General features: G+C 52.2%; 5 protein-coding genes across 11 annotated transcripts in view; 2 read left to right on the top strand and 3 right to left on the bottom strand.

The window, feature by feature from the left end:
* Efemp2 (EGF containing fibulin extracellular matrix protein 2) overlaps window positions 1-4,582 on the bottom strand; it is an 8,050-nt gene extending 3,468 nt beyond the window's left edge. The window contains exons 1-7 of one of the 6 annotated variants that reach the window (XM_050137799.1): window positions 4,121-4,582; window positions 3,407-3,524; window positions 3,140-3,188; window positions 2,304-2,510; window positions 994-1,116; window positions 688-804; window positions 441-560 (exon numbers count right to left, since the gene is read on the bottom strand). In XM_050137799.1, the coding sequence (XP_049993756.1) occupies window positions 441-560; window positions 688-804; window positions 994-1,116; window positions 2,304-2,510; window positions 3,140-3,188; window positions 3,407-3,517 (727 nt within the window). In that variant the 5' untranslated portion in view covers window positions 3,518-3,524; window positions 4,121-4,582. Of the gene's footprint in view, window positions 1-440; window positions 561-687; window positions 805-993; window positions 1,117-2,303; window positions 2,557-3,139; window positions 3,189-3,406; window positions 3,752-3,798; window positions 3,960-4,120 lie in introns of those variants that run through there. The other 5 variants (XM_050137798.1, XM_050137797.1, XM_050137802.1 and 2 more) reach the window with 5 other exon arrangements.
* A 4,929-nt stretch (window positions 4,583-9,511) lies between these two features.
* Ctsw (cathepsin W) lies at window positions 9,512-13,169 on the top strand. The gene is made up of 10 exons (XM_050137807.1): window positions 9,512-9,639; window positions 10,141-10,225; window positions 11,200-11,313; window positions 11,626-11,780; window positions 11,865-11,961; window positions 12,038-12,118; window positions 12,203-12,328; window positions 12,494-12,558; window positions 12,636-12,839; window positions 12,917-13,169. Exons 1-10 carry the CDS (start codon window positions 9,562-9,564, stop codon window positions 13,025-13,027), a joined length of 1,116 nt encoding a protein of 371 aa, XP_049993764.1. The 5' UTR covers window positions 9,512-9,561; the 3' UTR covers window positions 13,028-13,169.
* Window positions 13,170-13,333: 164 nt separating this feature from the next.
* Window positions 13,334-17,483, bottom strand: Fibp (FGF1 intracellular binding protein). Of its 2 annotated transcripts, none has more exons than XM_050137808.1 (10): window positions 17,298-17,483; window positions 16,911-17,109; window positions 16,596-16,722; window positions 15,745-15,845; window positions 15,076-15,230; window positions 14,698-14,806; window positions 14,559-14,622; window positions 14,199-14,285; window positions 14,010-14,107; window positions 13,334-13,472 (listed from the first exon to the last, which is right to left on the bottom strand). In XM_050137808.1, exons 1-10 carry the CDS (start codon window positions 17,380-17,382, stop codon window positions 13,403-13,405), a joined length of 1,095 nt encoding a protein of 364 aa, XP_049993765.1. In that variant the 5' UTR covers window positions 17,383-17,483; the 3' UTR covers window positions 13,334-13,402. The 2 variants fall into 2 exon arrangements, with proteins under 2 accessions (XP_049993765.1, XP_049993767.1); XM_050137810.1 differs by having other exon boundaries at window positions 15,097-15,230.
* A 2,813-nt stretch (window positions 17,484-20,296) lies between these two features.
* Window positions 20,297-22,526, top strand: Ccdc85b (coiled-coil domain containing 85B). The gene has a single exon (XM_050137814.1). It carries the CDS (start codon window positions 21,675-21,677, stop codon window positions 22,281-22,283), a length of 609 nt encoding a protein of 202 aa, XP_049993771.1. The 5' UTR covers window positions 20,297-21,674; the 3' UTR covers window positions 22,284-22,526.
* Window positions 22,527-23,099: 573 nt separating this feature from the next.
* Fosl1 (FOS like 1, AP-1 transcription factor subunit) overlaps window positions 23,100-26,399 on the bottom strand; it is an 8,540-nt gene continuing 5,240 nt past the window's right edge. Inside the window, exons 3-4 of the mRNA XM_050137812.1 lie at window positions 24,832-24,939; window positions 23,100-24,102 (exon numbers count right to left, since the gene is read on the bottom strand). Coding sequence (XP_049993769.1) covers window positions 23,689-24,102; window positions 24,832-24,939 — 522 coding nt within the window. The 3' untranslated portion in view covers window positions 23,100-23,688. The remainder of the gene's footprint in view (window positions 24,103-24,831; window positions 24,940-26,399) is intronic.

Genomic DNA, 26,399 nt, shown 5'->3' with positions numbered 1-26,399 from the left:
AAAAAAAAAAAAAAAAGCTAGTTCCAGGACAGGCTCCAAAGCCACAAAGAAACCCTGTCTCAAAAAACCAAAAAAAAAAAAAAAAAGAAGCAGTGCTTCCCATTTTGCTGGATGGAGCCTGTACCATGGACCCTCTCCATAGTCCCAATAACCTGGTTACAGCAGACATACGCTCAGAAAAAGAAAGACTTGTCCTAGTGCAGGGTTCCAGTGCAAGTCAGCTCAACTTCCATGAAGACTGGCACCCACACCACACCTTCCCTATCTCCACCAAACTTCAGCAGGGCCTGACATACCATCCCGACCAGCAACCAGCTCAGGGTGGCATGCATGGAGGTCTGTAGGTCCAGAGAATCAGACATGGAAGCTTCAAGCGAATGGCCACATGACCGGAGTTGGTCCATTATGTTGCAAGCCCAGTAACACAAGTGGACTCTCACCACTGCAGGAGAAGCCATCCCGGTGCAGCTCATAGCCTTGGTTACAACGACACAGGAAGGTCCCGTAGGAGTTGAAGCAGCGTTGCTCACACGGGGCTCCCATGTCACACTCGTTCACATCTGGGGGTGCCAGAGAAAAGAGGAACGGTGAAAGCAGAGGCACTGCCCAGAGCCCCAAACTACTGGGCTCAGGAAAGAGATCCTGCCCCCATCTCACACCGCTCTACCCAGGATCCCAGAGCCTCACCCACACAAGAGCGGTTGTTAGGTCCCAACTGGAAACCAGGCTCACACTGGCAGCGGAAAGAGCCTGGCAGGTTCACACATCGGTGCTGGCAATAGCGGTATCGGCATTCATCTATGTCTGAGATGGAGGCGGGAGGGAAAGCAGGGCACGAGTCAGGTGGGGAAAACAGGACACCCATGCTCATGCCTATCTCAGCTCCCGCATGTAGCCTCCTGTGTCTAGTGACAAGAGGGTACCAGCAGCAGAGGACTGGGCTAAGGATGAGACATTATGTCGAGAACTAGGAAAGTCACTCTCTGAACTCACCCACACACTCGGGCCCAATTTTTCGGTAACCGTCAGGGCAGGTGCATTGGTAGGAGCCAGGCAGGTTATGACAGTCCTGGCTAGGGCGACAATCATGCAAAGCCTGGGCACACTCGTCCACATCTGTGGGAGACACCATTCAGCCCTTACCTGGAGTCCCACATGCTACTGACCATGTCAGACACCTCTGTTTGGGAGAAAGTGCCCTATACCAGACGTCATTCACACGGGCACATGGGTAGTTGGCCCCAAAACATGAACATGTGATACAGGTCCTCCCAATAGTACAAAAAAACAGTCCACCAGGAAAGGCACCCATCAGGTGAGCTTATAAAACAAGAAGTCGGGTCTGGTGGCACACACGTTTAATTCTAGCACTCGGGAGACAGAGGCAGGAGGATCCCTGTGAGTTCCAAGTTAGCCAGGGCTACAGAGTTCCAACCCAGCTAGAGCTACATAGTGAGACCCTGTCTTAAAAATAAATAAATAAACAAATAAATAAATAAGGCCTTGTCCATTTACACCCCTTAGCTGACTCTCCTAAGACCATCTCTCCTTCAAGGCCAGTGGTCCCCAAGGCTGAGTCCAGATCAAAAAGCCGGCTGAGGCTGGGAGGAGAGCTCTTGCATGTCTGCACAGGCAGTGAAGGAGCTGCTAGGGACTTCCTGGGCCAGCAGACCTGGGCCTGCAGCAGCTGAGGGCTTGGATCTTTCTCTAAGGAGTCAGAGGCCTCTCAGCAGAGAAACGAGCAGTTTGCAGTATTTAGTATGAAAAGTTACTTTAATGTTGTTAATTAGGTAATACTTTTGAGCTAGGAGCTCAGGTTGGCCTCAGGGCAGCTGAGGATGGCCTTGAACTTCTGATCTTCTTGCTTCTACCCCCCTAGTGGTGTGATTACAAGTGTGCACCACCACGCTTGTTTGATGTGCTGCTGGGGATCAAACCCAGAGACTCTGTCTCAAAAAGCAAAGTACACATAGCTGAGCAGAGGTGGCACACACCTTTAATACCAGCATTTAGCACCTGGGAGGCAGAGGCAGGGAGATCTGAGTTCTAGGCCAGTCTGATCTACAGAGTAAGTTCCAGAACAGCCAGAGCTACACAAGGAAACCTTTCTTGCAAAACAAAACAAAAATTACTAGGGAGGGCAGTAAAGAGGATTAAAACAAATTAAATATGAAATATGTCAGGAGGATGATACCATGAGCAAAACCTGTTACTTTGTATACTAAATACAAAATTAATTAAAATAAAAAGGCAGGTAAGAGGTGTGGAAGCTGAGGTGCCAGCCAGCATGGCTCCCCACTTACCCACACAGCTCTCCTGTTCATCAGGCTCATAGCCTGGTGGGCAAGGATTGGGGTGCTGAGCAGGGGGCACTGGTGGCGGAGGTCCTTCACCGTGTAGATCGTTGATGACGGCAGCGGAGCGAGGCAGACACAAATAGCCCCCGTAGTGGTTGATGCACTTCATTTCACCCTTGCAGGCCTCAGGGATGGTCAGGCACTCATTGACATCTGCAGAGAGGGGCCTGCTGGGCACAGCCAGTCACCTGGGCTGGCCCTGGAGGTGGTGGGAGGCAGAAGCCTGGCTTGGCTTTCTCTAAGCTGAGCCACAGAGCAAAGCTTTCTCTCTGCTCAGCAAACCAAGGCTGCTGACCCAGAGCCCCTCCCAGGGATTTGCAGGACTGGGGGTAGGGCCACCTATGTCCACTGTTGTCCCTATTCCCCTGCCTCCAAGTGAGTTTCCATTCCTCCTTAAAACCTCGCCTCTACCTCTGCCCAAGAGTAATTTGCAGGCCTCCTGCCCCACAGAGCGAGTACTGCCCTGCCAGGTTGCACTGGGATAGAGAGCTGGGCTAGGAGAGTAGAGAACACTCAGGGAAGGTGTGCATATTGCCGGTTCTCTGGGCAATGGCCAGGTGCTCTCTTGCCTACTGCAGAGAGAAGCAGGGTTTGTTGGGCTTCTTGAATGGGTAGGGCTCCTAACTCAGTGGCACAAGAGAACCACGGCTGGCTTTGGCGCAGCCAAGCCTGACACTGAAAAGGCCACCAGGTTTCTGAAGCAGCTGGGAGAAGGTGTCCCTGGGAAACAATAGTTCCCTTCCCGGGTTCTTGAAAATGGCTAGTACCCCAGGCATACTCACCCCGGCAGTGCTGGCTGTCTGCGTCCCACTCGTAACCATCCGTACATTCCTGGAAGGGAACCGAAGTGGCCAGTGACCACCCTGGCAGTCTTCTCCAGCCAGCCAGGCCAAGGCCAGGGCCTGAGCTCAGTTATGCTCAGGTCAGCTTCACTCAATGGCCCCCAGCCTTCCATCCACCAAGCAGGGGAGAATCTTCCCCAGAAGCAGGCACCCTGGTCTCGCTGTCCTTCCCATCCCATCCCAAACTGGTGACCCCACGGTCCGCACCGTGTAGCTGTCCGGCTCTTCGGAATCCTGTGGAGACGCTGCTCCCAAGAGCAACAGCAGAAGCGCCCAGAGCAGTAAAGACCCGGGGAGGCAGGAGGCAAAAGGGAGCATCCTGGGGCTGGGAGGTGGTGGGCAGGGGTCAGGGGCCTCTGCCACGACACCCCCCATTCCCTGTATCAGGAAGGGGAGCCGGGGTTCCCAGCTGTCTCGTCTTAGGACTGCGTTGGGAGCACCGGAGCCTTCCAGAGCTGGGGGCCGAGACCTTTCGCAGGCCTGGGGCTCGGGCCCGCAATCCCGGACTGCCCCGCCCCGCCCCCGCCCCGCGAGTCGTGGAGCGCAGGCCTCTCGGCCGCCACCCGGCCCGCGCCCTCCCTCCGCTGGCGGCCACTCACTCGTTGACTCCGGCGGTGCCTGCGGGCGGACGGACGGACCGCGCAGCACACCGGACGCGCGGCCCCAGGAAGCGCCCCCCGCCCGCCCGCGCGCCCGCCGCGGCCCACCCCGGCGCCTCCGCCCGCCCTTCGGCGGATTCCTGAGCCCGCGCCAGGGGGAGGGACCCCGACCCCCCGGCTTCTCCGCCCGGGCCCGGCCACAGGCCCCCACCCGGTCCCCCGCGGCGCCGCCTGCAGCCGCCCGCCTGCAGGCGCCCAGCCAGAGATCGCTAACGCTTGGGTCCTTGGGCAATTGACCTTGATGTTTGGCCCCCAAACTCACCTGGGGACCCCAGACCCTCACTCAAAATGTTATCCTGTCCACCTAGACACTATCTAGCCTGGGTCTCCAGACTCCCATACTGTGCACCTCAGTTGTAGCTAAGCATCCTGACCCTGATTCTGCGCCTCTCAGAACCTACGAGGCACTTAATTCTCAAACGTCCAAATCCTGCTTTTAGAATTTTATCCTGTGCTCCCCCTTAGATGGTCTTATAACTTCATCCAAGGTTTCCGGACACTCGCCCAAGCATAAAATTAATTGTCCTTCTCCCTCTGCCCAGGAGCTCCAGGTCCTCCAGGTGATCTATCTACTCAGGGCACTGCTTCCCCTGAGCCTGCCTGCGCAAAGTGACCCTCGGATGGGGCGAGGGCAGCAATTGTCTTGGCCCGAAATGAATAGAAGCCCCCGACTTGAACTTGGGCCCGGAGGACACTAGGGCCCGGTGCCAGCCTTTTCCCGACCCTCTTCCCACCCAGGTCCCCCACCCAGTTTCCGCCTCCGTCCCCAGCAGAGATCATGCCTTAAAGGCGGAGTCTGGGTGTCTTAGCTCCCAGGAAGGGGCGAATGGGAGGGACTTCGCGTTGCCCACGTCTCAGGGCGGGACTAGACGGGAAAGGACAGCGTGTCCAGGGTTCCTGTGCCTGGCCAGGACTGCTTGAGGCAATAGCCCTACCTTCCTTTCCCTTACCCAACCTCTTCTCAATTTTATTTTGGGGAAGAGCCCTTTGCGGAATGAAAGGCGTGTGCGCTACCATGCTCGGCTCTGCTATGATTAATAATTTTTAAAAAATCTGCTTCAGTTCATTTAATTGTCTGTGTGACAGGGTTTCTCTATAACTTTGGCTCCTGTCCTGGCACTAGCTCTTGTAGACCAGGCTGGCCTCGAACTCCCAGATATATGCCTGCCTCTGCCTCCTGAGTTCTGGGATTAAAGGCGTGCGCCACCACTGCCCGGCTGTGTAATATATTCTTGTTCCTATGTACAAGTGGAGGCTATTGCTCTCCACCTTCTGTGGAGGGTTTGACCCTGGATCTGGAGTTCACTACGTCAGCTAGGAGACTGGTTGGCCAGTGTGCTCTCAGGATCTCTCCCAGGCCCTCTAGCACGGGGGTTACAGAGAGGCATCACCACAGTCGGCTCTTATGCTAGTGCTGGGGATCCGAGCTCAGGCCCTCCCTCGTGTCTGTAGCAAGCACTTTACCCACTGAGCCATCTCCCCAGCTTCCACTGCCTTTTTTTTGGGAAAAAAAAAAAAAAAAAGCCGGGCGGTGGTGGCACACGCCTTTAATCCCAGCACTCAGGAGGCAGAGGCAGGCAGATCTCTGTGAGTTTGAGACCAGCCTGGTCTACAAGAGCTAGTTCCAGAACAGGCTCCAAAGCTACAGAGAAACCCTGTCTTGAAAAACCAAAATAAATAAATAAATAAATAATAAATTTTTAATAATGTGTATATGTGTGCGTCTATGTACAGGTGTGTACCTCCGAGTGCAGGTGTCCACAGAGGACAGAGGTGTCCCCTGGATCTGGAGTTGAAGGCAGTTGTGAGCTGCCTGATGTGGGTGCTGAGAACCAGACTCAGGTCCTTGAGAGGAAGACTGGAGTCATTTCTTCAGTCCTGTCTTAGTTTGTCTTTTACGCAGTAGAGGGCTAGAGTAACTCAGTAGCACCTGCTTGTTTAGCACGACCAAGACTCAAGGTTCAGGTCCAGTACTTCTCACACACACACACACACACACACACACACACACACGCACGCACGCACACACGCACGCACACACGCACGCACGCACACTGAAGTAGAACAAAGCACAGAAAAGAAAAGGAAAGGGAAAGGAAAAAGTGTGGGGAACGGATGAAGTCCCCAGTGAACATGTGTTACTGATATTACCCCAGCCATGTCAGACTGTGGAGATGGCAGGGCGTTCTCCAGGTCAGGCTCAGAGGAATGACAGAGGCCTTCCGTGAGCAAGTGCAGATGCTGACCTTGTGTGCATTTTGCAAGCCCAGATGACTGCATCCTGAGACTGCTCCCCTGCAGAGACCTCTGAGGAGATTAGCTAACTTTCCTCCTCCAGCTCAAGAGATAAACTGTCCTGAGTTTCCAAGGCTGCTGGTGTGTCCCCTCAGAACACATGGCCCACCAGATCCCTAGGGTTTCTCTGTGCATGTCAGCTATTTCTTCATTCCCCATTGCCCAATCAGGCCAGTCTCAAAGCCCTGCTGGTGGAGACACAGAAGGAGAAAGAAAAATAAATAAAAGAAAAAGGGCCTGGCCACACGCCTTTAATCCTAGCACTTGGGAAGTGGAGGCAAGCAGATCTCTGTGAATTTGAGACCAGCCTTGTCTCCAAAGAGAGACCCTGTCTCAAATATATAAATACATACACATATATATGTGTAATATATAAACCTTTTAAATATTTTTTAATATTTATTTATTTATTATGTACACAATATTCTGTCTGAGTGTATGCTTGCTGGCCAGAGGAGGGCACCAAACCTCATTACAGATGGTTGTGAGCCACCATGTGGTTGCTGGGAATTGAACTCAGGACCTTTGGAAGAACAGACAATGCTCTTAACCTCTGAGCCATCTCTCCAGCCCCCTTTTAAATATTTTAATATTAAATTTAATATTTAAATTAAAGATAAATCGCAGTTGGACAGTGATGGTGCATGACTTAATTCTAGCACTCAGGAGGCAGAGACAGCAGATCTCAAGGTTAGCCTGGTCTACGGAGTGCGTCCAGGACAACCAGAGCTACACAGTGAGACCCTGTATTGAAAACAACAACAAAATCAAAAATCAAAAAACAAAACAACAAAACCAAAACCAAACAGATAAATTGCATAGTAAGTGATTTATATCTCAGTTACTATGTTTGTTAGTGCTGCTTGAAACAGCCTCACATTCCCCACACTGGTCTGGAACTTACTATGTAACCAGGCTAGCCTTGAACTCACGGCAAGCCTCTTGTCACAGCCTCCCATGTGCTGGAATTACAGGCATGAGCCACCATAACCACACACTAAAGCTGTTATTAATTCAAATAAAAACTCCTGATTATCGAGACCTCACCATCCCAGGCAGGCACTGGCAAGGACACTCTGTGATCCTCTTGTCAAGCCAGAGCTGCTGGGACACCATTGCTACTCTGCTCCACAGATGACAGGGGCTGGCAGATTTGTCCTCAGTGCCACCAAAGTAACAAGAACAATGTTAGAATCAAGTCCCCCTGACTCTAAGACTGAACCTTGTCCCATGTTAGAATGAGAAGGAGCAGACTGGAGAGATGGCTCAGCAGTTAAGAGCGCTAGCTTCTCCTCCAGGGCACCTACCTGGGTTCAAATCCCAGCACCCACATGGCAGCTGACACCTGTCTGTAGCTCCAGTTCCAGGCTTCTGACACCCTCACATAGACATACATGCAGGTCAAACACCAATGAACATAAAAAAAAAAAAAAAAAAAAGAATGAGTAGTGAGGTTTCTGGGCTCCCAGCCCAGCCACAGCTGGTTGCTGGGCAGGAGCAAGAGGATAAATATGAACAAGTGGTCAGAAGGGAGAGAGAGCCATTCATTCATGTAAGGGCTTGTTGAGTGGCCACTGACGATCAGAGGTCCCAGGCACCAAGGATACAGCACTGACCAAAACTCACCAAAACCTGTCCTTGCAGAGCTCATGTCTGAGAGATGGAGGGGACAAGCAAAAAAGCCCCCAGCCACTTCCTGTTAGCCTTCCACAACACAGGGCACCTATGGGGACCACAGAGCACAAGACCCACTTGGGGGCATACAACTGGGCTCCAGGGCCACTGGCTTAGCGATCCGTGGACACGGCATTATTTTTTACGTATTTATTTTCCTTTCTTGTCAGCATTATTTTTGAAATAGTCCCGCAGTTTCCTGTCCCCAGGAGAAATATGGAGTTTAATGGAACATAACAATTCTAAGGCAGTTCCTAAAGAAGAGAGGAGGTGGGAAACATGAAAATGGGTGAGTCCCAGGGCCAGACCCCTCCCCTTTCACCCAACCCATGGGCCCTGGAAAGCCAGCTCTTTGCACCTCTCTGGTCTTGGCTGCTGCTTCCCAGTCTGGAGATCGGTTTGGGGGGGGGGGAGCTTCTTTAGCCCAAGGACATACTCAATATGGGGTGGAGGCTAACAGGTCTGAAGGCGCTGCCCAGCTCCCAGCCACACAAGTTTTGGGTTTGTTTTTTCTTTTTCTTTCTTTCTTTTTTTTTTTTTAAATATTTATTTATTTATTTATTTATTTATTTATTTATTTATTTATTTATTATGTATACAATATTCTGTCTGTGTGTATGTCTGCAGGCCAGAAGAGGGCACCAGACCTCATTACAGATGGTTGTGAGCCACCATGTGGTTGCTGGGAATTGAACTCAGAACCTTTGGAAGAACAGGCAATGCTCTTAACCACTGAGCCATCTCTCCAGCCCCCTGGGCTTGTTTTTTCTGTGATACTTTCTGTCGTCTTTCTTTCTCCTCATTCGTAGACCATATGAAGGAAGAAAAATGAGACAGAAGCTAACTACAAGTTTTCAGTCAGTTAAAATGCACCGATGTCTGTAACCAAAGTGCTCAGTCTAAAGAGGAAGGCCTGGAATTGAAGGTCTTCCCTATTTACCTATGGAGTTTAAGGCCAGGCTGGGCTACATGAGATTCTGTTCCTTCCCTCACAAAAGAACCCCCAAACTTCCTGGCATGGTAGCGCTCGCCTTTAATCCCAGGACTTAGGCAGAGACAGGCAAGTATTTGTGAATTCAAAGTTAGCCTTATCTACACAGCTGGCGAGTTTCAGGTCAGCCAGGGTTCCATAGTGAGACCTTGTCTCAACAACATCAAATAAACAAAATAATCCAAACAAACTGAATACTCATTGAGCCTGCCCCACATTTCCGGGTGATCTAGACACAGACAGATTGGATACTTCTGTGTGGTTGGGAGATGAGTGGGCAGAAGTTTGAAATGGCTCAGGGGGCTATAATCTGTTAACCTGAGGCTGGGGTCTCGAGCAGAGGAGGTTTCTTTAAGAAGGTGGCCCTTACACTGACTGAGTTTCACAGAGAAAGCAAGAGTGAGTCCCTAAAGGCTGCCCATCACCACTCGTTCCTGTCCAAACACCGGGCACTGTGGCTGGTGTCTAAGTTTCCCATCATGTGGGCATCATCACTGTCCACTTAGATCTGCCGCCCTGTCTCCTTAAAGAGAGATTTGTCTTTACATCCCTAGAATTGTCTGGAACAGGGTAGTCAGGAGCTGCTATTGAAAAGAAGTTGGTGGGGTACAGTTAGTCAGCCAGGCGGGTGGAGGAGGGTCTACCCTCCACCCCAACCTGGTTTCCCCTCGTGGTTTCTCTAGCCCCGCCCTTTCCAACTTGGTCTGCATAGCTTCCTGCCCCCCAGCACTCTCGGCTGCACCATGACACTGACTGTCCACCTCTCCTACTTTCTGGTCCTGTTGGCAGCAGGCCAAGGCCGCAATGACTCCCTCCTCAAGGTAAATACTCTGACCTGCTCACCATGCCCTTCCCTGCCAACTGTGCCTGGGGTCTTCTCTTTATGAGCTGGCATATCTTTCTTCTTTTTAATTTTCTTAAAACAAGATTTTACAGGGAATGTTGGCAGGAGGATCTCTGTGAGTCTGAGACCAGCCTGGTCTACACAGTGAGTTCCAGGACAGACAGGGCTGTTATATAGGGAAACACTGTCTTAAAAAAAAAGGTGGGGGGGGATTACTTTGTAGCTCAGGTTGGCCTTCTTCTCTGGCTTAAAACTCTCAGCTGTCTTCCCTCCTCAACCTCTTAAATACTGGAATGAGCATTCAATTACACGGGTAAACCGTCCTGTGACTTTTCCTTCCCATTTCTCGGAGGGAGCAGATGAGGCTAACACTGAGAAAAGAGAACGCCTGGGCAGCCCTTAGCCCTGTCTTTGCACCTTGGTTGGGTACAAGGTTGGGTTTACAATGATTCTTTCCCACACTTTGACTCCTTGTCAGGATGCCGGGCCCCGACCACTGGAGCTGACAGAAGTCTTCAAGCTGTTCCAGATCAAATACAACCGGACTTACTCAAACGAAGCAGGTATCATGAGCACAGATGTTTCCAGTCCCATTCCCTCTGTCTACTTAAGAGATGACCTTATGGCTTGGGAAGGGGAGAAGACCTGGCCCAGGCCAGAGTGGGAAGCAGGGCCCGCAGTGTACGCCTTGGCTTCCCCAAGGTATGATGGGCCCAGCACCTGTGACTCCAGGCCGGGTGTGGAGGACCACAGTCCTATCATACCTGTGACTCCAGGCCGGGTGTGGAGGACCACCGTCCCGTCATATTTCAGTCAGCAAATCCCTAAGGACACTCATTTTGTCTCCAAGGTGGCAACTCCCTGTCCCCCATTCTTGCCCTGTTTATTGGCTGTTCTCCCCTTCACTCTGGGGTTTCATCTCCCACAGAAGGCTCTTTCTCTCTCTCTTTGTGTGTGTGTGTTTGTATCTGTGTGCCTGTGCTATGCTCCATCTTCACACTCCACTCACTCACCCCCACCTGTGGTCAGATGTGTGAAGAGGTGGCAGGGAAGGTATAACCACAGGTACAGGAAACCCATCTCCAGCCATTTTAACTTTCCTTTTTTTTTTTAAGATTTATTTATTTATTATGCATACAACATGCTGTTGGCATGTCTGCCTACATGTCAGAAGAGGGCACCAGATCTCATTACAGATGGTTGTGAGCCACCATGTGGTTGCTGGGAATTGAACTCAGGTCCTCTGGAAGACTAGCCAGTGCTCTTAACCTCTGAATCATCTCTCCAGCCCTCTAACTTTCCTTTCTGAGATAGTGCCTATAGAGGTTTTACTCAGCTTCCCCCTAGAGTGGGCCTCTTGGTGCCACTGGGGGAAATTCTAACCCCATGTGGGCTGGATAATCACTTTTTCACAGTGGGGTGGTAGTGGTGGGGGCTAGAGGAAAGAGCTAGCACTCACCTGGGTGAGTGTGGGTGACCCAACCAGTGGCCACTTCCTGCCCCGAGACTAGCCTGCAAAAACCCCTTTCTGGTCTAGAATATGCTCGCCGTCTGGACATCTTTGCCCACAACTTGGCCCAGGCTCAAAGACTGCAGGAGGAAGACTTGGGCACAGCAGAGTTTGGGGAGACTCCATTCAGTGACCTCACAGGTACCAGACCCTCCTGGCCCAGAGTGGGTGGGTGGGGTGTCTGGCAGATGGACAGAGCAAGTCTCCCCCTTTAAAGAGCAGCCTGGGTGACTGCCCCAAATCTCAGAGCACAAGACAGGAACTCGATGGCCTGTGTCCCAGCTTGGCTCACAGGCCAGAGGTGGAAGATGCAAACTGGACCTCTCTAGGCCTCATCCTGCCTGTTGCCTCTGAACGTTTCATAGGGATGGGACAAGCCAAGGTTGTGACAGCTGGAAAGGGATAATATATAAGCGTCAAATCTGTGACCTCCGTGACCTTGTTTGTCCCCAGAGGAGGAGTTTAGCCAGCTCTACAGTCATCAGAGGGCGCCTGAAAGGATCCCCAACGTGGTCAAAAAGGCAGGGTCTGAAAAGTTGGGGGGACCGGTGCCCTCCAGCTGTGACTGGCGTAAGGCAACAAACATCATCTCATCCATCAAGAACCAGGTATCTGCCCAATCTGCCCTGGGGGAGGGGGGGATGAGGTCCAGGCCTTGATACCTTACCCCGCCCCACCCTCTTCCCACTCAGGAATCCTGCAGGTGCTGCTGGGCCATGGCAGCAGCGGACAACATCGAGGCCCTGTGGCGCATCAAACACGACCCGCTTGTGGAAGTCTCTGTGCAGGGTATGGCAGGGAGATGGGTGACAGGGAAAGATGGCCTAGGGGCCTGCTCACATAACTCTGTCCCTTTCTGTCTCAGAGCTCCTGGACTGTGACCGCTGTGGAAATGGCTGCCAGGGTGGTTTTGTGTGGGACGCATATGTGACTGTCCTCAACAACAGTTGAGTACCAGAACTTGTGGGGAGACTGTGGGGATGGAGGGTGTTAGTAGCCAAGCCTCCTTCCTGGTCTTGCTTGTCTTCAGGTGGCCTGGCCAGCAAAAAGGATTACCCATTCCAGGGGCGCCCCAGCCCCCGTGGGTGTCTAGCCAAGAAGTACAAGAAGGTGGCCTGGATCCAAGATTTCACCATGTTAAAGAGTAACGAACAGGGTATGGTCAGGGTGGACATGGGTGCTGGGGGCAGAGAAAGCAGGTTGGAGGCCTGGCTATGGGAGACACAATTAAAGTCCATTCCCCTGTGAGGAGAGCAGCAGCCTCGGGGCAGGCAGGGCTTGGTGGCACACTCAAGAATCTCTAGTAATTACCCATTTCCAGTGATTGCAGGCTACCTGGCTCTCCATGGCCCCATCACCGTGACTATCAACATGAAGCTACTCCAGGTGGGTGGGGCAGGGGGCAGAGAAGGGGCAGAATGGAGTGGGCCCTGGACTCAGCTCCTCTATCCCCTACCCTGCAGGGTTACCAGAAGGGTGTGATCAAGGCCACGCACACTAACTGTGATCCCCAGCACGTGGACCATTCTGTCCTGTTGGTGGGTTTTGGCAGAGACAAGGAGGAGGGCACACAGTCAGGGACAGTCTTGTCCCAGGCTCGCAAACCCCGCCGCTCTGTCCCATACTGGATCCTGAAGAACTCCTGGGGAGCTGAATGGGGCGAGAAGGTGAGGGGAGGGGGGTGGGGGAGGGGCAGGCTAATTTCTTCTCTGCCTTCTGGCACTGACACCCCCTAATTTCCTAGGGCTACTTCAGGCTATACCGGGGAAACAACAGCTGTGGTATCACCAAGTACCCAATCACCGCTCATGTGGACCATCCGGTTAAGAAGTCACCAATCTCTTGCCCACCTTGAGGCCAGCAGCAACCCCTCAGCCTCTCCCGCTTGGCCACTGCCCTCGTCAGCCTGACTCTGAGGTTCTTCCTGGCTTCTCCATCCTCTCTGTATGGCTTCATAAACCCAGATATGATCCCTGGCTCCTGAGTGGTTTTAGCTGGGATGTGGAGAGGGAGGGTGTGGTATGAAGACCTCATCTGGTCACGATCCCGTCAGTCCCTGAGGTGCTAGTACAAACACCCTCAACACTAGTGGTCCTTGGAACACATTGGTGCACACTGTGAAAGTCCCCATGAGCTCCTCAACCTGGAACGAGGACCAGTCTCCAAACGTATGGCAACTTTATTGTCAGGGTATGCGGGAGGGGGGAGGGGCAAGGGCTTTTAGTCCTGTTTAGTCATGATAGAGGCGCAGAAGGCAGCCACGGAGGGTACCCATGTAGCGGTCCCAGAGGGTCTGGTGCCTGCATGAAAATGACAACAGTGATAGTTGACATTCACTCAACACCGTGCCTGACACACTGCTACGAGTGCTCTTTAGACCGCTGCACACCAAGAAGTCATGTGTGTATGCACACACACACAGATATATAAATTTTTTTTCGATAGTTTGTTTTTGGAGACAGAGTCTCATTCTATAGGCCAGGCTGGCCTGGAAAACAGTGGCAATCCTCATGCTCCAGCTTCCGAAGTACTGGGATTACAGACTTGAGCCCTTATGCCTGGCTTCCCTCTCCCCACTCCCCGCACAGTGCAGAGGACTGAACTCGGGCCTTGCGCACGGTGGATGAGCACACTGTCACCGTCACGCCCTAGGCTAGTTGGTGTCCATAAAGTCTTATGAGCCTCCTGGTTTATCCTCAGCTTACATCTGAGAAAGGAAGGACAGAAAGGAAGGGGACAAAGAAGAGCGGGAACTTCCACCCACAGGGTAGTTCAATAGCAAACTCTGAGTCTACTGGAGGGCAAATAAGTTAGCCAGCAGGCCTGGCACCTCTCACCGGAAGCCATCCAGGGAGTGGACAGACGCTGAATACTGGTTGAGAAAGAGCCGCACGTCATTCAGTGTCCAGTGGTCAGAGCGGCAGGGTTCCACAAACTGTAGGCCCGAGAGAACAAGTAACATCAGCAGAGATGCTCAGAGACAGGACAGGCTGGGGATGGGGTGGGGTGGAGGCGGGACTGCTCACCTTCTCCACAAGGTCCACAAATAGGTCTCTGACATCTTTATTGTGGGTCAGCTTGGCAGCCACGTTCACCAGCCCCCGGGACAGATTCTGTGGGGCAGGGATCTTGGGAGTTCTGTCTTCTGCCCCAGAAGCTGGAGGCTGAGCACTGAGGCTGGGGGAGGGCCAGGCCCCTCCCCAAATCTATCCACCTCCCTCAATCAAGTCCCTTTGGTTATGAGCTTGGTTCCCCCTCATAGGCAGAGAGAGAGCAGCAGTGCCACCTGCTGGTCAATTTCGGGCATGAGCAGAGTTGCCCAGCAGGGACAGAACACAGAAGGCTCCTGACACTTTAGGGGGAAGGGCCTGGACAGGGTCACAGACCTTGAAGTTGGTTTCCATCTCAGAGAAGACACCCAGCTTTCCCCGGAGGGCAGCACACACCAGGCTGTAGGAAGATATGGTCACACCTATAGCCACTGGAGACCATTCTATACCCTGTCTCATGGATCCCCGAAGTCACCTCTTATGCAAGTCTAGAAGGTCCTTGTCAGCTACGAGAACCTTGAGATCCTTCAAGTCTTGGAGAAACTCCTTGTCTAAGTCCACATCCATGTCGTCCATCTGGGAGTCTGCGGAGACCATGAAAGAAGTTGTGGGTGATGAGAACCCATCTTCTGAGGTCCTGAACCTCCCCTGCACTCCCTCCCTGGGATCCCAGAGATGGAGGGGAATGCTATGCCCCAGGCCACACAGTGGCGACAAGGTGCATGCGGAGTGAATGGACTATATGGAGAGGTGCCCGGGGCTGAGGGCTGAAGGATGCTGGGTACTGAGGAAGCTACAGGAAGAGCTGCTGGCAGGGAATCAGTCCCCAAGAGGGTAGGGAATGTTCAGGCACCTGGGTCAGTAGGGGCCTCACCGACGGCTCCAAGGGTCCAGTTCTGGATCATAAGCTCAGCACAGAAGGCAAAGTCACCGAAGCTTAGGTACTGTAGCTTTTTCTTTCCTGTTTCAAAGCGGTTGTTGGCAAAAAAGACGATAGCTGCATAATCTCTGCAGACAGGACAGTGGCTCTCAGGACCAGAAATGTCACCTTGTTACACAAACACATTCTCTATACACAGTAATCTCTGCAGACAGGACAGTGGCTCTCAGGACCAGAAATGTCACCTTGTCACACAAATACATTCTCTATACACAGTAAGCTTAAGAAATAACTTTTTTTTTTTTTTTTTTTTTGGTTTTTCGAGACAGGGTTTCTCTGTGGCTTTGGAGCCTGTCCTGGAACTAGCTCTGTAGACCAGGCTGGCCTCGAACTCACAGAGATCCGCCTGCCTCTGCCTCCCGAGTGCTGGGATTAAAGGCGTGCGCCACCACTGTCCGACCCAAGCATGTTTTAAATGCTTTACAAATGCCTTAACCCTGATCAATTTGAAGCAGTTTACAGGTCATTAGTAGAATAATCCTTCCTCCAAAACAGTCAGAAGGTGAAAGGGTACGGATGGGGAAGGTGTGCCAGTCTAAGGGCTCAAGTAAGCGATGTGGGCAGGAGAGGGCTGCCCCTCACCTGGCTAGGCGGTCAGAGAGGAGGAAGTGCTGCTGAATGTTGTCCACCAGGGAGCCCCGCATTTCTTCCACCACCTTGAAGACTCGCTTAAAATTGTCGAACTGTAGGGCAGTTAAGGGAAGAAGGCTGGTCAGGGTGCTGGGCATGGACTGGGAAGGAGGAGGCTAGTCAGGGTGCTGGGCATGGTGCGGGACCTCTCCCTCTCCTCTCCACCTATCCAGTGGGCATGTACTGATTTCACACTAGTTACTCCTTCAACAAATGACTTGGGCTTTTGTTTGTCTTGAGACAAGGTCTCACTGTGTAGTCCTGACTGTCCTGGAACTCACTATATAGACCAAGTTGGCCTCAAACTGACAGAGGTCTGCCTGTCAGACTTACAGTCACCTGAGACCACTTTACATCCTGGTACTTCTCCCTTGAAGAAAAGGCTCATGGATACTACCACAGATGCTACCAAAAAGGTGCATAGATAAGATAGCACCTAGCTCCCTGCGGTGGATTCCAAGGGGTAGATATGGTGAAGAAAACGGTACCTTCTCGGCAAAATCAAGCTTGGGGTTCGAGAAATGTAAGCCTAGAGAGGTCTGCGGGGACCCACCCAGAGTCTGAAGGTCGAGGATAACAGGAGTCAATGAAAACCACGTATAAGCAAGGGAAAGCCACGGTCTGAACTGAGACTGTGAAAGCCACTCTGGCCAGATGGGAAGTGGATGGAGAAGAGACTCCACAGGAAGAAGCCGCTTCCACAATCACAGGCTGGAAGTGGAGCCAGGGCACTGGGAGCTAGGGCAGTGAGGAGAAGGTCAAGTGGTGGGCTAGGTGGGGGGGATGGAATATGTGGAACCAACCTGCCTCCGGCAGCTCTTGAGCGTAATTCCTGTTTTGGCGCTGATGTCATCCAGGTCTTTCTTGGTACCCTTGGACAGCTTCTTGCCCAAGACCTCCCGAACAAAGGCCTCGTCAAAGGTGTAGTACCTTGTGGAGGCATAGGACATTATTGGTGATCCATTAAGAAAGGGGAAGGAAGTCTGGGGTTGGTTCCTTCTGTTCTTAACTTTCTGATTTCCTGGGTGTGTCCCATCCTCCCTGAGCCTCAGTTTCACCCTGCAAAGTGGCTATAAAGTCGAACTGATTGACATTCCCGCCGTCCCCCAGGTGAGCACCTCTCGATGAGGAGCGCCTGTCGGGAGGGAGGGATCTGGAAGATGAGCTGGTGCAGCAGCTTCGGTGGCGCGTGCAGCAGACGCTCGAGCATGTGAAAGGTGCGGTAGTGGTCCATGGTGTCGCTCTGTAGCACTCCTACGGTGGCGCCGGTCTGCTCCAGGATCCCGGACCGTACTCGCAGCGCCACTGCATCGTTCACTAGGGAGAGGGCACTACCATAAGGTCCCACCCTGCTGTACTCAGGGTCCCTCCAGGGGCTCTAGCTCCAATCTTTCTCCATCCCTGACTCCCAGCAGACAGTCCACTTCCCTAAGTGAAGCCTGAATCCTAGCCACGCCCCCTCTCCCACCCAAAACAACCGCTTCCTGGGAGGGCGCTACACAGACCTGAGTAACCATCCAGCCAGAGACGATACACGTCTTCATCTATAAGGGTCGTGTTCCCCACGAAAATGTCTAGCTCGCTGGTCATGGCGATGCCCGGGCCGGGTTCGCCCAGAGCTGGAGCTAGCACGGCCCTGGGCCGGGCAAGCAGCCGTAGAGCCACTTCCGGGAGTGCGGAGATTTCGCTCCGGGCACCCGGAGCCTGCGAAGGACCACTTCCGGGACGGAGTGGTAGGAGGAAGCTGCCCTGCCCTCATTTCTCACCCCTCTGGAGGGTCTCTGTAGAACTCCGGAAAGCCTTTTCCCAGTCTCGCCTGTCTTACAGATTCTCCCATTTCCTCCTTTTGTCTCTTCCATCTTCTCAACTCTCTCAGAGTCTCCCAATTTTGGCCTGTGTCCTAAATTAGAATCTTTCTGAGGCTTTATCCTAAATCGCTGAGTGCGTGTGGCTCTGCTTGCTAGTCCATCAGACAGATGAGCATCTTTCTTGTTCCCGCCATGTATCTTATTTTTATTATTTTGAACTATATGTATGCGTGGGGGGGGTATGTGCATGTGAGTACAGTTGCCCTGGGAGATCAGATGTATCAGATCCTCTGGAGCTGGAATTACAGACAACTGGAAGTCGCCAATGTGGGTGCTGGGAATTGAACTCAGCTCCTCTGCAAGAGCAGTTCTTGCTCATAACCACTGAGCCAACTCTCCAGCCCCCACTATGGTTTTTCAACACTTACTACACCCCCACACAAGCTGTGACTTCTCTTAAAGTTTTTCTTCATGGAAGCAGGCATCTGCAGGGCCATCTATCTGCTAAGGCTTTCCACTGTCTTCTTTGTGTTCGACACAGGAGCCACCAAACCTGACTGGTCGATCTCCAGGACCCACACTGTGTAAAAAAAGCAACGTCAACGAGTTGTCGTCTGACCGCCACACATGCACTGTTACACATACACCTAAGTATAATTTACTTTTTTAATTATTAAAAAAAAATCTTTAATCCCACCACTAAGGAGGCAGAGTCAGGTGTATCTCTGAGTTTGAGGCCTGCCTGGTTGACCTACAGAGTGAGTTACAGGACACCCAAGGCTACACAGAGAAACCCTGTCTCAAAAATCCAAAACCAAACAAAAAAGGACTCATTTTATTTTCAAATACCCAGTGTTTAAGATAAGAGTCAGCCCTGGGTCGGGCGGTGGTGGTGCATGCCTTTAAACCCAGCACTCAGGAGGCATAAGCAGGCGGATCTCTGTGAGTTCAAGGCCAGCCTGGTCTACAAGAGCTAGTTCTAGGACAGGCTCCAAAGCTACAGAGAAATCTGTCTTGAAAATAATAAAAAACAAACAAAAGAAGAGTCAGCTCTGGGGCTAGAGATGGCTCAGATGTTAAGAGCACTGCCTGCTCTTCCAAAAGTCCTGAGTTCAATTCCCAGCAATCACATGGTGGTTTACAGCCATCTGGAATGCCCTCTTCTGGCCAGCGGGCATCAAGCAAGCAGAACACTATATACATATAGATAAATAAATAAATAAATAAATTTAAGGGAGGTAGAGACAGGCGGACCTCTGTGAGTTCGAGGCCAGCCTGGTCTTCAGAGCTAGTTCTAGGGCAGCGAGGGCTGTTACACATAGAAACCCTGTCTTGAAAACCAAAAACAAAGAAAAGAGTCAGTCCTGGAAGGTAGGCCTTTTGTTTGCGAGCTACCTGGCCAGCAAGGAGATCTGATCTCGCTACCAGAAGATACATCAGTGGGGATTTGGTTGCTGTTGCCTGTTCCAGCAGAAGATTGTGATCCGTGAGTCTATCCCCAAATAAATAACCCCCTATTATACTAAAAAAAAAAAAAAAATCAGCCCTGAAGAGACCAGGGCACAGGGCACAGCTCTGTGAATTCATGATGAGGAAGGTGGATCTCTGAGTTCATGGCCACCCTGGTCTAGAGAGAGTAAGTTCTGTGATAGCCAGTGGTACACACAGAGAAATCCTGCCTCAGAGGGGGGCAAAAAGCCAGCCATAACAGCAATGTGGTGGCGCATACCTTTAATCCCAACACTCCGGAAGCAGAGGCAGGTGGTGTTCGAGGCCAGCCCGGCCTACGGTGAGTTTTTTCAGGGCAATCAGGGTTACACAGGGAAATCTTGTCATGGGAAAACATAAATTAAAAGGCTCTACACAAGCCAGTCTAGTGAGAGCCTAGAAGACAGGAGGTTCTGCAGGTCCTGGTTAACAAGGCCAGGTCTCCCCCTCCACTTCTGTCCCCTAGGGTCTCTAGAGAGATCTCTCTCACGCCCAGTCAGCATCCTCTCAGTTCTAGAAACATGGGCTGTTTTCCAGATTCCTCCCTGGAAGCACTCAGAGCTGTCATGTGCCTGCTGGGTGCCTCTGGTATCTGCTTCTTCCTCCCCGCCCACCGACTGGCAGCCTAGTCTTCCTACACAGCTCTCTCTGTTCATTGATACATAGGTATTCATCCTGTGAACACCCTGCTGCCAGAGTCTGCCCCACATAGCGCAGTTGAAGGCTTCTTTTGGGGCTGGGGGGACAAAGTCTGTTCCAACCGCTCAGACTGGTCTTGTTATGGGAAGGATGACTCGGAATTCCTGATGCTCCTGCCTCCCCCCTCCCCGCCCCACACTCCATTCCTAGTGCTGGGATTACTGGCATTTGCCAATACAACTGGCTTCTTTTAACAGTCTTCTAAAAATGTATATTTTCCTAGGTGGCTCATGTTTGTAATTCCTGTGAATTGTAGGTCAGGCTGGTCTACATAGACACTTTCAGGCCATCCAGGATTACATATTGAGACCCTATATCAAACAAGGCAAAACATTTTAAAATGTCATTTCCCTGTTTAAAATTTATTTATTTGTTTGTTTTTATTTTTCAAAACAGGGTTCATATGTGTAGTCCTTGGCTGTCCTAGAACTTGCTCTGTAGACCAGGCTGGCCTTGAACTCACAAAGATTCACCTGCCTGTGCCTCCCCTCCCTAGTGCTGGGATTAAAGGCATGCGCCATCACTACCTGGCTCCCTGTTTAAAATTTTTACTGGCCTTTGGAAAGCCTCCAGTTTGGCATTGCAAGTCCTTAAGAATTTGACTTCTAGGCAGCACACCCAGCTCTTCAGAGCCCCGCCATCTCCCCACTTTCCATTTACCTACACTTATCAAGATCTCAGAACTATCCTCACTGTTCCTCACGCAGCTGGGCTCTTGGGGGCATCAATGTCTTTTACCACACTTCCTGCCTTCTCTCACATCCGTTCTCTCTGTTGGCAATCTTCTGCGTTGTCTTTGAGATAGCCCTGTCTGTCCTGGAACTCTGTTAGCAGTCTTAGGCATCTTTCAGGTATTTCCTTCTTGGGAAATACTTTCCCAGAGACCACTTCTACATCACATCCTTCTCTTGTGGCTCGCAAATGTACCAGGGCCTTGCTAGGGAAGTGCTTTAGCGCTGAGCCATGTGTTCAGTGTGCACTTGGATGCTCTCCCCCCCTTGCCTAAAAGATTTTCTTATTTTAGATTTTTTGTGTGTGCCCATGGAGGTTCACAGCCCTCACAACTGGCTGTGAGCCTCCCCGGGAGGAGTGAAGGCTGGGTTATCTCAGGTTCTTTCCTGGAGCAGCACTTCTGAGCTGTCTCCAGCCCCCACACACAGCTCTTTCCTTTTTTTCTTCTTTTGCCAGATTTTGACCTTTTTGGTCAAGATGAAGATTCTGGTCAAATTTATTTCTGCACAAGGCCTTTCATACAACAAAAGTTTATTAAACAAACATATTCTTTGTATGGCCCATATGGCAGGCAGGAAACGCTCCGTGGGAGGGAGGGTTGGTTGATAATGAGCCAGGACCTTTGGACTCTGGATTCGGAGTAGCTGGGAGTGATGCTTGAGAGTTTTGGCTAAGGAAGAAGAGCCTGGGAAGCCATCTGTTTAAGTTCTGTTGCTGGGTGGGCAGGAGTCAAAGGCAGACACCTGAACATCAGTTCTCAAAAAGTGCTTGAGGAGATTTGGGACATGGAATCCCACAACGCCTTTATGTTCTGCGGAGATGACCATAGAAGGGAAGGACAGAAAAGGTCCCTACTTTTAGAGGGTCGTGACACCCAACGGAGTGGGAAGAGACGAGCGCTATAGCCTTAGGCTCCGCCCCTTCCCAAGAGACTTTCCGGATTGGCTGTCCTTCTTCAACATCAAGAGGCCCCGCCCCGGCGCGCGCCCTGCCTCGTGCCCACCCCGGGGTGGCTGCTGCATCCTACGCTGCCTCCTCCACAGCTTGCCATCCTCAGAGCCAGAGCCCGGGTCGGAGCCTGAGCGGCAACCGGCCCGAGGAAGGGCTCCAGAGCCTCGGCGGCGGGCGGGCGATGCTGCAGTTGCCTGATCAGCCATGGAGGCCGAAGCAGGAGGCCTGGAGGAGCTGACGGACGAGGAGATGGCGGCGTTGGGTAAGGAGGAGCTGGTGCGGCGCCTGCGGCGGGAGGAGGCAGCGCGGCTGGCAGCGCTGGTGCAGCGCGGCCGCCTGATGCAGGAGGTGAATCGGCAGCTGCAGGGTCACCTGGGCGAGATCCGTGAGCTCAAACAGCTCAACCGGCGCCTGCAGGCGGAGAACCGGGAGCTGCGCGATCTCTGCTGCTTCCTGGACTCGGAGCGCCAGCGGGGACGGCGTGCAGCGCGCCAGTGGCAGCTCTTCGGGACCCAAGCATCCCGGGCGGTGCGCGAGGACCTGGGTGGCTGTTGGCAAAAGCTAGCCGAGTTGGAAGGCCGCCAGGAGGAGCTGCTGCGGGAAAACCTGGCGCTTAAGGAGCTTTGCCTGGCACTGGGCGAAGAGTGGGGCCCCCGCGGTGGCCCCGGCAGTGCAGTGGGCTCAGGCGCCGGGCCCACACCCGAGCTCGCCCTGCCCCCGTGCGGGCCCCGCGACTTAGGCGATGGAAGTTCCAGCACTGGCAGTGTGGGCAGCCCAGATCAGTTGCCTCTAGCCTGCTCCCCCGATGACTGAGGGCGCCACATTTTCTACGCCAACGCCTGCCTGAATTGCTCCCTGAGCACGGAGACTTCTGTGGACCGCCAGACCTGGTCGCTGCTTCGGCTGAGCACCAGGGCGCTGGCATGGACTGAAAAAGCCCTGGCACTGAGGAGGGCCCCTTGCTCTTGCTGGCAGGGCAGTAGGGGAATGGAGGCTGAAGTGGAGGGACTTAATGGGTGGTTGGGTGGGGACTAATAAACTGAGAAGGAAGCAGAGCCCGAAGCCTGGCCAGCCTATATCTGCATATCGCCGGGGTTGGGAAGAGGGCGGAAACCCAAAGACGCGGTGCAATTCCCATCCTGAGGGACTGCAGAACTCATTACCTGGAGTTTGGGGTGGGATTTAAGACAGTGGTAGACCACTAACTCCCCCACGGGCGCCAACACAGCCCAAAATCCGGCCCCTGAAGTGGCTCCAGCTCCCTTCCAGGCTCCTTCCTGTCAAAAACAATGGGGCAGGAAGCAGGTGTTGGGGGCCTCAAGCCCACTGGCTGCCTGTTCGGAAGGTGGAAGGGTATAACACAGCCCCTCCCTGCCCCCAGTCCTTAAGATAGGAGCAGTGTGGGTCTCCCCGGGGGAAAACTGATAATCTTGTTTGCTTGTACTCCGGAGCATTCTCAGTCTCAGTACAGGAGTTGAAGCACAGCAGAGGTATCCCCATTCTTCAGATGGGATATAGAAGTTCAAAAATATATGGTGGTTTCTTCAAGGTCACAGCTGAGGCTGGAACCTAGAGCTCCTGTTCCAAACGGTTTCCTCTAGCCTCTGGATCCAACATGACAACTCAGACTAGAGCTTCAAGCCTTTTATTCCATTTTGGAAGGTTTGTATAAAAATAGTCTCTTTAGGAAAATAAATAGCAGCTGCCCCTGATGTGGAGGCTTGGATACCCTGGAACTAAAGGCTTCTCAAAGCTAGGGAGTGCAAGCTCAGCTCATCACAGAAGCCACCGGTGCCTCCTGAGTTGTGCCATGCAGGAGGCGCCTGCAGGATGCCCTGGTGCTGCTGGCAGTGGAGCTGTGTGAGTTAGTGTTCTAGTGGGAGGGCACCTGTCTGGGAGCGGGGCTGGCTGGATCAAATGAAGAAAGTGACATAGTGTGAGAGCAGTCTGTCCGAAAGGGGTTAGGGCTCCAGGCCCCAAGGGGACATGTTTTGTCTGATTTTGTGCAAATTATGATAGGCCAGCTCTAGAGATACAATGAGCAGCTTTGGGGACACCCCCCCCCCCAGCTGGCTCCACATCGAAGCATAACAGTTTGTTCTACTCTGAAGAGATAAAGGACCTGCTGGTTCGGGGCGTGCGGATGGTCCAGGCCTGCTGGATCAATGGAAGGAAGGAGATGACTGGGGTGCATCGGCAAGGGGTGTGGCTGGGTAACTCACAAAGCCAGGAGTGTGGGAGAACCCAGGGGGTCAGAGGAGGGGTCTCCGCTGCTGCTGCTACTTTTTCGATGAGCTGAGGAGCAAGGTTCTGGTGTGCTAGGGTAGGTGAAAACCAGGCTAGGAGTAAAGGGAGTCAGAGAGGGTGTGGTCATGAGCGTGGGGGTATGAAGTGCTTCGGGTTCAAGCACAGGCCCCGGAGAAAGGGAGATACAAGGTACGGGGCGGCAGGGGGCTGGTGGGCTGCTGGCGCCGCTGGTACCGCTGGTACCACCCGTGTCCTTATCTTCTTCGGGGATTTTGCAGATGGGGCGATGGGCTTCCAGCACCAGCTCAAGACGTTCCTTCTGCTTCTGCAGCTCTTCAATTTCCCGCTGCAGGCCCGATTTCTCATCCTCCAGTTTGTCAGTCTCCTTTAGAGGATTAGGAGAAATTTAGGAGGGTGAAAGATCGCCAAGCCTCAGGCTGGAGTGTGGGGGTTGTGCCTGGAGTCCCCAGTAAGTCTGAACTGCAACTCCCATGAGACCCTGAGAGAAAATGGGCATGACTCCTATCAGGCCCAGGGCTGCTTCTTTTTCTTTTTTCTTTTTTTTTTTTTCCCCTCTCAAGACAAGATTTCTCTGTTTTCTCTACTCGCTTTATATACCAGGCTGGCATGGAACTCGGGCCTCCCGAGTACTGGGATTAAAAGTATGCACCACCATGGCCTGGCAGGTCCAGGGCTTCAGCAGAATTGCCTGTCAACATCATCTCTGCTTCGAGACCCAAGGCAAATTATTTGAGACAGGCTTTATCTGGGTAATATCCCTGGGTGTCCTGGAATTTGCTCTGTAGACCAGGCTGGCCTCAAACTCAGAGATCTGCCTGCTTCTGTCTTCTGAGTGCTGGAATTAAAGGCTTAAAGGCGTGTGCCACTACCTCCCGGTGGCAAATAATTTTTATTTTTATTATTATTATTTTTTTTTTTTGGTTTTTCGAGATAGGGTTTCTCTGTGGTTTTGGAGGGCAAATAATTTTTAATCCCCATTTCCTTATCCTTTTCCCAGGACTTCCCCTCGGACAGGGAGGAGGGTGGGGTGTGGAGGAGTGATCTATTGGGTTTCTCGTGCTCCTGGGAACCCTCTGGCCCCCCTGATGCTCACCGCCTGTAGGAAGTCTGTCAGTTCCTTTCTCCGGTTTCTGCACTTAGCCGCTGCTAGCTTGTTGCGTTCACGCCTCACTCTGCGGCGTTCTTCCTCCTCGGGGCTGATCTAGGTTGGGAGAGAAAAGAAGAGGGATAGTGAGGCAGATGCTGGGCCACCAGCTGTCCTCCCTGGGCTCACCATCCACTGGGGGCTTTTCCTTCAGGTGTAGTTTGGGTACCGCCATTACACAACTGCTTCTCCGTACCAGGTGCTTGTTGCCTGCGCACACTAGCTTTCCTGCTGGTTTCTTTACTGTAATGTTTTCCCGCTCCATCAGCTTTGACCCTCCTTTTATACTTCCTCAGCTTAGAGCTCCGCTAAGATGTTGAAATCCTAATTTCCCAGGCATACGTAGCCTTCCCTCCTGAGTCTACGAGACACCATTATCTCCTTTTATAAGACCCTCAGCCTAGACGATGGAATTTCTTCCTTCCCAGAGGAGCTAGGAATCACAGGAGGTGCTCATGAGTGTCAAAAGTTACTGGGAATCTACTGTGCCAACAAAGTATTTTATAGGGTTTTTTTTCTTTGATTCAGTGCTAGGGATCAAACCCCTGCCTAGTACACTAGCTAGGCAAATGCTGTACAGCTGAGTTATACCCCTAGCCCTTACACAGATTCTTTTTGCTTTTTGTAGCTTTGTTTCTTTGTACTTTAGACCTGATCTCCCTGTGTAGCCCTGGCTGGCCTAGAGCTTCCTGTGCAGACCAGACTGGCCTGGAACTCACAGAGATCCACCTGCTTCTGCCTCCCTGGTGTTGGGGTTGAAGATGTGTGTCACCATACCTATCTTGTTTTTTTAAAAAAGATAAGGTTTCCTGTATCCCAGGCTGGCCTTAAACTCAACATATAGCCAAGGCTGGCCTCAGATTCCTGATAGATCCTCTGCCTCCACCTCCAAAGCTCTAGGGTGAAAGGCTTCCCTGCATGGGGTCTTGCTTGTCCTTGTTTGATTTTTGTTTGTTTGAGACGGGGTTTCTCTGTATAGCCCTGGCTGGCCTGGAACTCAGAGATCCGCCTGTCTCTGCTCCTGAGTTTTGTGTATGTCTGTGTGTTGGGGGTAACACTGGGTGTCTTCCTCAATTCTCCACCTTATTTTTTGAGACAAAGTCTCTCACTAAATTTGGAGTCTATCCATTTGGCTGGACATGTTGGCCAGTGAGCTACTGGGGACTGTCTCGGCCTGCCCCTTCCCCATGCTGGGGTTACAATATCTACTCTGGGCCTCTGTGGGTGCTAGGGACCCATCCTCACAGGATAGTCACTAGCCGGGCGGTGGTGGCACACGCCTTTAATCCCAGCACTCGGGAGGCAGAGGCAGGCGGATCTCTGTGAGTTCGAGGCCAGCCTGGTCTACAAGAGCTAGTGCCAGGACAGGCTCCAAAGCTACGGAGAAACCCTGTCTCGAAAAACTAAAAAAAAGAAAAAAAAAAAAAAGATAAGCAGGATAGTCACTCGCCTGACGAACCATCTGCCTGTCTTCCTACATAGTCTTTTTTGTTTGTTTTTGCTTTTTTTTTAAGTTT

The sequence above is a fragment of the Alexandromys fortis genome, unplaced genomic scaffold, assembly GCF_014885135.2.
Source record: "Alexandromys fortis isolate MF-2015 unplaced genomic scaffold, M_Fortis_MF-2015_v1.1 scaffold_3, whole genome shotgun sequence".
In the NCBI taxonomy this organism is placed as follows: Eukaryota; Metazoa; Chordata; class Mammalia; order Rodentia; family Cricetidae; genus Alexandromys; species Alexandromys fortis.
This window is presented reverse-complemented; position numbering and strand designations above follow the sequence as displayed.

Excerpts from the sequence above, each read along its gene's own strand:
- Ctsw (XM_050137807.1), top strand. The coding sequence starts at position 9,562 with ATGACACTGACTGTCCACCTCTCCTACTTTCTGGTCCTGTTGGCAGCA. Across the intron at positions 11,962-12,037 it reads TGTGGAAGTCTCTGTGCAGG|AGCTCCTGGACTGTGACCGC; the intron begins GTATGGCAGGGA and ends TTTCTGTCTCAG. Across the intron at positions 12,119-12,202 it reads TGTGACTGTCCTCAACAACA|GTGGCCTGGCCAGCAAAAAG; the intron begins GTTGAGTACCAG and ends GCTTGTCTTCAG.
- Fibp (XM_050137808.1), bottom strand. The coding sequence starts at position 17,382 with ATGACCAGCGAGCTAGACATTTTCGTGGGGAACACGACCCTTATAGAT. Across the intron at positions 15,231-15,744 it reads CTCTCTGACCGCCTAGCCAG|AGATTATGCAGCTATCGTCT; the intron begins GTGAGGGGCAGC and ends TCCTGTCTGCAG. Across the intron at positions 14,286-14,558 it reads AGATGGAAACCAACTTCAAG|AATCTGTCCCGGGGGCTGGT; the intron begins GTCTGTGACCCT and ends CCTGCCCCACAG.
- Ccdc85b (XM_050137814.1), top strand. The coding sequence starts at position 21,675 with ATGGAGGCCGAAGCAGGAGGCCTGGAGGAGCTGACGGACGAGGAGATG.